This window comes from Malania oleifera, chromosome 1, assembly GCF_029873635.1.
Source record: "Malania oleifera isolate guangnan ecotype guangnan chromosome 1, ASM2987363v1, whole genome shotgun sequence".
Taxonomy (NCBI): domain Eukaryota; kingdom Viridiplantae; phylum Streptophyta; class Magnoliopsida; order Santalales; family Ximeniaceae; genus Malania; species Malania oleifera.
In genome coordinates this window covers 125,764,793-125,775,357 of record NC_080417.1, presented here as the reverse complement: position 1 = coordinate 125,775,357, position 10,565 = coordinate 125,764,793, and the positions used below count along the sequence as shown (strand labels likewise).

At 33.0% G+C, this 10,565-nt stretch overlaps 1 protein-coding gene across 1 annotated transcript; it reads left to right on the top strand.

The window, feature by feature from the left end:
* The first annotated feature begins 1,173 nt into the window (after window positions 1-1,173).
* Window positions 1,174-8,474, top strand: LOC131148870 (uncharacterized). The gene is made up of 4 exons (XM_058098820.1): window positions 1,174-1,877; window positions 4,909-4,992; window positions 5,085-5,174; window positions 8,008-8,474. The coding sequence occupies exons 1-4, from the start codon at window positions 1,458-1,460 to the stop codon at window positions 8,266-8,268; spliced, it is 855 nt and encodes a 284-aa protein (XP_057954803.1). The 5' UTR covers window positions 1,174-1,457; the 3' UTR covers window positions 8,269-8,474.
* Window positions 8,475-10,565: the final 2,091 nt, after the last annotated feature.

Sequence of the window (10,565 nt, the reverse complement as noted above, 5' to 3'; positions counted from 1 at the left end):
GATAAGTGTTGATAAGATAAATTTTAAAAGTTATGACTATTGTTTGGCTATATAAAAAACCAATTACTTGCAAAATAATCAATATCAAGTTGCTCACATTTACAATAAGTAGAAGTAGTTTTAAATAAATTCTAAACATGTTTTATTTTTTCATAAATTATGATAATCTTATAAATGCATAAAAAATTGAGTTACAAAAGAAAACGATTAAGTGTAATTGTTTATTTTATAATTTTAATATATATTATGATTATATGATTTATTTAATAATTTATTACTAAGTTATAAGTTTTTCAAAATTAAGCATCGTTGAACAAATTTAAAAGTTTGGTACTCGACAATAATATAACAATAATAAGAAGTGCCATTAGTTTAGGTTGAATTTTTTTTATAAAAAACATTTAAAATAAAAATTTTCTTTATGTACTATTTTTTTAAAATGTTGAATAACCCTTTCTTCTTTAAGGTACAATTAGTTTGTAATGTATTATCTTTCAACATCTCGGGAATGTGACATTGATGATACCGTATTCTTACAATTTTTGGATTGTAATATGACCTAACCATCTCACATTCTTTGAAAATATAGGATTCTCATAAAATTTTACTTATATTTACTTTGAGATTAGAATCTAACATAACAGTAATCTTGTATTTCCTAAATATGAAAGATATTTGCAAAATTATATTTCCGTGCTTTCTCATGGGTAAATTTTAGTGGAATCTATTCTATCGAAATTATATAATTTTTTTTACTAAATTATTATCGTTATTTTGCCGAGTTGAAAATTAATGCTCCCATAAAGGGCAAGGTATTACAATAATAGATTGTTATAGTAACAAAAATTTAAAAAACAAAAAAATTGTTATAATTATTATTATATTGTAATAATATAATGCATCGTTGACAATTTGTTTGAGTTATAACATGTTCAATTTTTTATTCATAATGTTTGAGATTTTTAATTAGGACTTGGATGTATTTAGCACATATTCTTAATATATTTTGACCATAAAATTAGAATAAAATATCATAAATATCCTTTGAAGTTTTAAAAATATCACTGACTTTTACTAAGGTTTATCAAAAAGACATAAATTTTCTATTAAAAAAATTATTTTTTTTATAAAATATAAGGAGAAATTTATATATATTTTACAAACCTCAGGTTTGAAATCGAGGTTCTTAAAATTTTTGAGAGTTGTCATTGTTTTTTTGTTAAATCTGAAAGGAAATTAGTATTTTTTGTCCTAAAAATTATTTATATATATATATGCTAAATTATGTTTTAATGTAAATTAAACAATTATTTATTTTTTTTATGAAGTGGATTATTTTTTTAAAAGTTCTGATTTTTTGAAAATTTTTTATAAATGCTGCAAAAGTGGGCTTGTGCTTATGAATTGAAGAACACTTTTATTATGAAGGACAGGCACTGCTAGGCCAAAGCTCCAAAATGTTCAGAAGAAGGTTGTCTTCATTGCTATCAAGTTACTGCAAATCCAGCTTCTCCGCTTCCCATCACCTAAGCTTGCCGCCGCCTCCGCCACCGTCAGCATCGACATTCCCTCTGCAGTTCGTAAAATGCCCTAACCTTAAACTCAGTGGGGTTTTCTTCTTATCTGGCGAGGGTTTTACTAGGGCCTACAGTAGCCTTCTGAGTTTGAATGATCTGAGGGACAATCCGGGGGCGAGGCAGAAGAAGAAGAGGAAGGGACGCGGGATTGGGTCCGGCAAGGGCAAGACAGCGGGAAGAGGCCACAAGGGGCAGAAGGCCAGAGGTACCATGAAATTTGGCTTTGAAGGTGGCCAGACGCCGCTCCGCCGCCGAGTCCCAAAACGAGGGTTTAAGAATCCCTTTAGCCTTGAGTTCCAGGTACTTTTTTTTTTTTTTTAAATGTTCATTTCCGTGCCTTTTTTGTTTGGGGAAATTGTTTGAAATGTGACGGTTTGATAATTGAAAGAAAAGTGAATTTTTTAACGAAAATTGATGTTATTTATGGCTGCTAGATTGTGGAAATGATGGTTTTAGAACTCATTCAGTCTTTAGTTGCAGGTGTGTCAGTCTGAGGAACTGGTTGTTGAGGTCGGCTACTTCATTCCTTTTCCTGTCATTCTGCACAATTTGGGGCAATAAAAAGTTGGAATTTTCAAGTCTTTAGTTATTATAGGTGTATCCCTGTATCTCCTATAAATCACTTCTCCTCACCGGTTTATAAATAATGATTAATTTTGAAGATATATAACTTCATAGTAACCTGAATATTAAAATTATCTACAGTTCTCTGGAATATATTGATTTCTAGTTGTAAGCATGGAAAAGTGACGAAGTCAGGTTAAATTTAGGGCCAGTGAAGTACTGGTTTAGATTTTACTTATCCATGTATTGAATTGAAAAGAGAGTGATTAGTCCATATGGATTGAATGGTAGATAAGATAACTATGAACTAGCCAAGGAGATGCATTCAAATAAGAGGAAAATTTTCAAATTTTGACAGAGAATATAATATAAGACCCCCCTCCTTTTTGACATATTTTGATCTTTAGATTTGAAGTTATGTCAACGAATCCAGCCACTTAAGAGAAATAGCTATAAAACATTTTCTTTTGCATATTGAACCAACTTCAGAGTATGTGTGCTATGGTTCTATGTAAAGGGAACTCTAAAATAATGGGTGTGGGTTTTGCGCAAAATTAAAGTAGGTAGGAATGCTTGGATGCAAATGTTGATGCCACAGTGATTGATATAGGCTCTTAGGTCCCATGTTTAAAGATATAGTGTTGAGCATGCAATTGATCCATTTGAAAGCAAAAAAAAAAAAAAAAAGTGATAATTATTAGTGAAATTGCAAGATTCAGTTTACAAGTATTCAGAAACAAATGTGAGTGTCTTGCTTGAAACAAAAAGAAACAAGTTATGCTTGGATGCAAATATTGATGCTGCAGTAATTGATATGGGCTCTTAGGTCCCATATTTAAAGATATAGTGTTGAGCATGTGATTGATCCATTTGAAAGCAAAAAAAATGTGAAAATTTATTAGTGAAATTGCAAGATTCAGTTTACAAGTATTCAGAAACGAATGTGAGTGTCCTGCTAGAAAAAAAAAAAAAAAAAAAAATGCAAGCAAAAACATGGTGGCGAGAGTGCAAATGGAAAGCATGAGCCCATCATTGCGGAAGGGGAAGAAGAGGCAATTTCAATCAGAGTTATTCTGGCAACATTTCTGATTTTGGTGCGTTGTACTTTCAAAAAATATGGCCATGGGACCAAACTAGCTGTTTTTGATGTAGACGATGCAGAAATCTGAGTCACTAAAAGATTGCAAACCAAACTGTGTGATAGAAGCATTGTGCTATGTTCATGCAGTTTATGGATGTGCTACAAATGTTTATTTTGGATCAGTGGAGATTAAGAAGTGGACACTTATTCTGATTGATGTCTAAAATCGCAAACTGTAAAAAATGAATTTTTCCCTTGAACAGAACCAAACCTGTATCATAAAACTAATGCTTGATATCTATGAAAAGCTTGTACAGAATATATGGTATATGTGATTATGTAGTTACCTGGAGCTTGCATTTATGGTGGTTATTAGTTCAGGAAGCTAATATCACAGTTCCCTTAATTTGTTTTAGTTACATTTCCTTCCTTGAGAACTCCATTTGCATCTTGATTTTTTGCATTGATGGAGAATTCACCCATGTCTTTTAGCTTTACCCTCAGAATTCTAGTTTCTTTCTAGCAACAATAGCAAACCCATAAGGTTTAAGGCCTTAGGAGCCTTACCATGTTTGAAGGGGCTTTCTTACAACACTTGATCTGAGTAAGAAGTTTGATTCTGCCTTGTGACAAGGTCTTGGCTCTTGGCTACTCCCCTCTAGCATCCTTCTTTTGACCAATATTTTCTGCCTTTTTCCAAGTTTGTGCTTTTTATAGCTCCACCATTGATTCTCCTAGTTCTCCCTCCTTCTAGGATTAAACTTCGTTGAAAAAATCTGTCTTTGGGTTACGGCCCTTCAATCAAATAACTCTGTATTTTTGCTTTGTCAGACATATTCATTGTCAGTATTCATTGGTAGGAAAATGGTTGCACCATAGTCTACTAGGCAAAATTTGAGAAGGTTTATATTCATAAATTTCAAGTTTACTTGGGAAGCAGGCCTCTGCAGATGGATGTAATTTGTTGATTGATGTTCAAATTTATTACTACAATGATCCTGTATTTGCTGGAAATATACATTATGCATAGGTAAGAAAATGAAGTTGAAATCTTTTGAGATGTAAGACTTATTGATCATTGCGTTATTTATTTCTTTGTTTTCATTGTAGTTGAAATTTTTTGACTTCTCAAAGAAATTCTTGATGCTTTTGGAAACTTGTTAATATGCATAATTTGTTCATTACTTTATTAAATTCATTATTTTTCATATTATGCTTTTTAGTAGAGCTAGTTTAGAAAATGACCTTGCTGGAGAGTGGATGGAACCTTTGTACACGAGACTGCTATCTCTAAGATGCTTCAGCCATCGCATCTTCAATAACATAAAGAAAGAAAGGAAATCAAATGAAGAGCTTATCATATAATAATCACACATCTAGGAAGTTAAACAGGACCTCAGTGAGTGGTGTAACATGGACATGCTACAGCACCTGTGGAATGATTTGATGCTGATGCCACCCACTGTTGGAAGCAACTTGGCCTTTAAATGATATGGCTGAAGATTCCCCATCATGTTTGGTTAAGAGTAACGAAGTTCATAGCTCAGAAACTTATGTGTGATGGTTTGACAAAAATCATTCAGAAAAAAACTTCTTTGTTTCAGACATTATCTGTTTTGAGGACTTTTTGTTATATTACCTTTCATTGAATACACTCCTTAAAACTGCTCATATTCTTTGTGACAGCCAGTGGGATTGGGAAAGATTGCCAATCTCATAAATGCAGGGAAGATAGATTCTTCTGAATTGATCACTATGAAAACTCTCAAGGTATGGTAAGTATTTTAATTTCTTTCCTCAAATTTTTTGCATGATGAATTTTGGTTTGAGATTGATCTATCATATAACTGTTACTGCAATAGGATACGAGGGCAATAGGGAAGCAAATTAAAGATGGAGTGAGGTTGATGGGACGTGGTGCTGAACATATCAAGTGGCCAATTCATCTTGAGGTAATTTTGAAGGCTTTTTGCCATATTATATTGACCATAGCTTGTCAAGCTTTGATGAGATTTTTGAGAATTTGATTTATTGTTGTCTACTGTTATTGACGGGATGTTGATGATGCTGACCTCTAGGAAAATGAGACAAGGAATCATGATTTCCTCTGACTGAATATGATATGTGCTGTTTCTTGGGATGATGCGGTATAACAATTCTTCCTTATGGCAGTATGGCATTTTTTTTTTAAAGTTTTTTTTCCCTTTCTTGAGTCTTGCCTAATGGTACTCTAGAAGTTAGCTTAAGCATAACGGCAATGTATTTGTTATAATTTTTGGAGTCCATGAGTGGATTTGATATACATGGGAGAGCACCAACTTGACCTAAAAGCTTAAGCCTATTGGGTCTTGAGCCCAACGATGTGTATAAACACATATCTTTCACTTTATTTTTTCAATGTAGGACAAACTCACAAATGAAATTTTCAACAATCTCTATCTCATTTGTGAGTTCAAACTACTCTCCCTTAGATGAAAGCCATTACTTGTCTTGCAACCAATTAGCGGCCATTACTTAATGAGGGGAAAGGGCACGAAACCATGGGAGTCCACTTAGCACCGCCTCCTCTTCTATGTGTTTCTTAGAACACATGCATGGACACTTAAGTCCAATTTGAACTCTCATCCTTGAGTGGAAACCATCTTACTTGTGGGATCAAGCCCTATTCTTCAACAGTTGCTCAAGTGAGCCTTACTGCCTTATGTGCCTTAGATTGCATTTCACGTGCCTCCAAATACATTCTACCTCTCACGTCTTGACCCTATTCAAATCCATCTTATTAGGCCAGATGATCCTTATTGGCCTTAGTCACGCTCCTGGTGTCCTTCCATGTGTTAACCCTATTGGATCCTTCTTACTAGACCTAGATGATCGTTATTGTCCTCAGTCACACATTTGATCCTCCAATTGTTAACACATCAGGACAATTAGCTTCACACCTCAACTTTATGATGTCTTTCACCTAAAGCTACAAATGGTCGGCTTTGATACCACTTGTTAGTATTGGAGAAATCCATGGATGGACTTGATATATATGGTTGAGCATCAACTTGACGCAAAATCTTATGCCTATAAGGTATTGAGCCCAACCATGCATATAAACACCCATCTTTTACTTTATTTTTTCAATGTGCGACAAATTCGTAAGTGGAATTCCCAACAGTATTATTAATGCTCCTCAGTCTCCAGCAGTCTGTCACTTTATCTCTCTCTCTTCAAAGATTTTGTAATGCTCGAACCTATGCTACGTCTTTGCTTTATTTTAATTGGCATTAGCTCAGCAGCTATTGAAACTTCACTCAACAAGATTTGTATTTGCACCGTGTGATTTTGATCATTTAAATGCATTTTACTATTGTGTAAATTAGGTAAGCTATGAAAAATTTTATGTAAATTAGATAACTAAAAAAAAAGGGCAGTTTGATGCACAAAGCTCCCAAGTATGCAGGGTCCGGGGAAGCGGCAGACCACAATGAGTTTATAGTATGCAGCCTTACCTTGCATTTTTGCAAGAGGCTCTGTTTTGGTTAATTGGTCATTCAACAATGTTAAATGGAGGAAAATATTTTCATTTTCATGTGGCCAACTCTTAATGCAGCCATAGAGCTTCAAAATACTTAGTGCCTCGAAGTAACCAGGCGGATCTTACCAAGTTCTTTGGTCTTGTTTGTTTTTTCGGAGGATTTTTCTTTGGTTTCACATGGAAGCAAGAAAAGAGAGGAGAGGATAAAAAGAGAAGAGGATTGGGGCATAAAAAGTAGTGGTGTGCATGAGTGATGCAGAACGGCAATGTAGAATTATTGCAAGAGAGAAATTGGAAGAGCAATAGAGAAGGGAAGAAAAAAAAAGAGAGGAAGAATAGTTTTGGTGGGGAGGGTGTTTGATACCCATGTTTAACTTCTCTATTCAAATTCACATAAATCACCTACAACAATTTGACCTACTAATACATATAGGAAAGCTAAAATGATTAAAATTACAGATACCCCTTACAAAACTATAAAAAAAAAAAGTAAAAAAACTTAAGACATATAAATTAAAAACAAACCCATACATAACATAAATCCTAATTAATTGCTCCCAAGTCTACTAGGCTAAAATCCAATAATTCCTTAATCCAACTTCTTAATCAGATGAAATTCTCACTGAAAGTGGGGTTTTAGTTGATTAGGGAGTGGGGGGATGTAGCTTTACATGTAAGGCTATTTCAGAAACTGAGTCGGGTCTTAGTTGATTAGGGAGTTGGGGGTCTGTAACATGACGGCAACTTTATTGATGTACCAATGCCCTTTTGCTTGCGGTGGAAAAAATAAAAAAGTAATAGAGAAATAAGCTTGACTGGGCATGATGCGGGGAAATGATGTTGGGTTTCAACGCGTGTCGGTTGAGGTTCGCATCATTTGACAAGTATTTCAATATTGATTGTTGGGTCTCAACGCGTGTTGATTGGAGTTTACATCAGGGCATCTATGGCGGACCAAGTGCATGATTCTCAGTGAGGTGAAATGTAATAGTTCTTTAATTTGGAAAACAGTTAGAATTGTGCTGCAAATCTATTTGATTTCCATTGCAGCATCCAAAATTTATAGCTGTAGAAACTTTATTTATCAATTAACTTATTCATTTGTTGAAGTTGGGCTTTATCCTAGAATTCAATGCAAACTAAAATAACAGTTATGTTTTACCATGGAATTTACTGACCTTAACCTTATTGTCTTCAGTCAAATTGCCTTCGACACTTCATGCTACAAAAAGTGTACTCATAAACAGAGTTCAAGTTTGCAGGTGTCGAGGGTGACCGTTCGTGCAAAGGAAGCAGTTGAGGCTGCAGGTGGGTCTGTAAGAAGAGTGTATTACAACAAGTTGGGCTTCCGGGCATTGCTGAAGCCGGAGTGGTTTGAAAAGAAGGGAAGATTGTTGCCAAGAGCAGCTAGACCACCACCGAAGCAGTGGGATAAAGTTGATAGCATTGGGCGCTTGCCTGCCCCGACTAAACCAATTCCCTTCCCACCGGAACAAGAAAAAAGAGAGGCATCTCTCGCCTGATAAATGAAGTGATCAGCTTTGCTTTCTTTTTGAGAATTTCCATAACAATGATGAAAATGCGTTGTAAGCGGATTTTGTCTCTGATAATCGTTTTGTTGTCGTTGGCTGAGTGCTATTTCATGGGTTATCTATTCCTCTCTGGAGAGAAATGGAAGCTGTATTACATTTTGGTTTTGATGAGATTTTTCTCAAGTTTTAAAATTAAACACCTGTAGCCACATTGTTTTGCACACTTTGCAACTTGCAAGTCATATTTTTTTTTTTAGCTCCACTCATTTTTGAATTCTCGAGAATTTTATTGCGATGATTGAGCTACAGACTTTATTTTATTTCATTCACAACCTTGTGGTTGTAAATGTGTTTTGTAAATAGAATGCATGAAAAAGTGTGGCTATGAATAAAGTTCGATAAATTATTTTTTGTCACCCGGAATTTCAATTTAGACGAGCTTTTTGACCCTCTTTAGCCTTACATAAGTATGTGTTTAGGTCCAACAAAACAATGCTGTAAATAATTATGTACAAAGTCTTTCTAAACTCATTTAATTCCAAGTTCATATATCAAGTAGTTTTTGAGAAATTCTAAAAACAAGGCTTTAAAAATTATTTTTAATTTTAAAATGAAAAAGTAAAAATAATTTCCCACAACTAAATAAAATAATTTATTTTCCACATTTCTAACACAAATTCTAAAAGATAAACTAACATTTTTTTATAATTTTTTTTAAATAAAACTAAAATATTAAAAATATTTTATGCAACCAAATGAGCCTTACATAAATTTTATAGGTCTAATAAAATAATGCCATGTAAATAATTATGTATTAAGTGTTCCCAAATCCATTTAATTCAAAGTTCAAACGCCAAAATCCATGATCACTAAGTATTATCTTATGTAATTTTTGAAAAAATTTTAAAAGAAGATTTTTAGAATTTTTTTTAATTTCAAAATAAAAATAAAAATAATTTCACACAACTAAATAAAATATTTTTTTTTTACATTTCTGACCCAAATTCTTAAAAATAAACTAAAATTTTTAATAATTTTTTTAATAAAATTAAAAAATTAAAATAATTTAAGCAGCTAAAGGAGCCTTACATAAATATGCGTTTAGGTCCAATAAAATAATGCCACTAACTATTTCCAAATCGATTTAATTTCAAATTCAAACACCAAAATACATGATCACAAGTGCTACCAATTTTAAAAACAAGGTTTTCAAAACTATTTTTAATTTTAAAATAAAAAATAAAAAATCAAATGCACAACTAAATAAAATAATTATTTTTCACATTTCTGACACAAATTCTAAGAATTAAACTAATTTTTTTTTGTAATTTTTAATACATTAAAAATTAAAAATTAAAAATATTTTAGCTACTAAGCCAGCCTTGCATTACATAAATATGTGTTTACTTCTAGTAAAATAATGCCGTGTAAATAATTGCCCCCTCTAACCCTATATTTGGAGAAAGTTTAGGTTTGAATTTGTATTCAATTTAGATAAAATTTGATAAAAATTATATTAAAATTTGTTCACATTCATCCAAATTTAAATGTGTTTAGATTGAATAGGATAATGCCGAGTGTTTTTTTAGCACCCTCTCTTCGTATGGGGCCATTTGAAGTAAGGATTTTATTTGGAGAAAGGAAAAGAAAGAAAAATATGGAGAAAACTTATTATTTTCTATTGCATTTCTTTATATATAAAATACTATAAAATTGAAAATTTATTTTAATATGACTAAAAATTAAGATAATTTAAATATTAATAATATATAAAATTAAATTTTATTCATAAATTTAATTTTATTTTTTTATCACCTTCATTACCAAAAATAAAAATATAGATTCCTTCCCATTTTTTGAGTTCCAAACCGCCGACTTTGAAAATCTCTGCCCCATCGAAACTGTATAATTGTATACACATATTTAAACAATACAAACCATTAGTCATCCATAACATCAACCTTTCTTCGCAAATCACCGAGAAACAATCAAACAAATAATAAGAATCGAAATATATCAACCCTATGAGAGGGGCTTCTGGGAATTGAGAACCACTGCGAGAACATGGGTGCCTCCATTACCAACTGTAGTACGACGTGCGGTGAGGTGCGCATGCGGACTCTTCATTGAAGATGGACCGACATTCTAATGCTGACATCGGAAAAGCCCACTTCTGTCCTCAATGCTCGCACCCAAATCTCTGTAGATTTTGTACGTGGCGGGCCTCAGCTGCTTTACACTGCTCTGATTCTGACTAGACGTGTTTGCTTTTGGCCTTTCACTGCCTA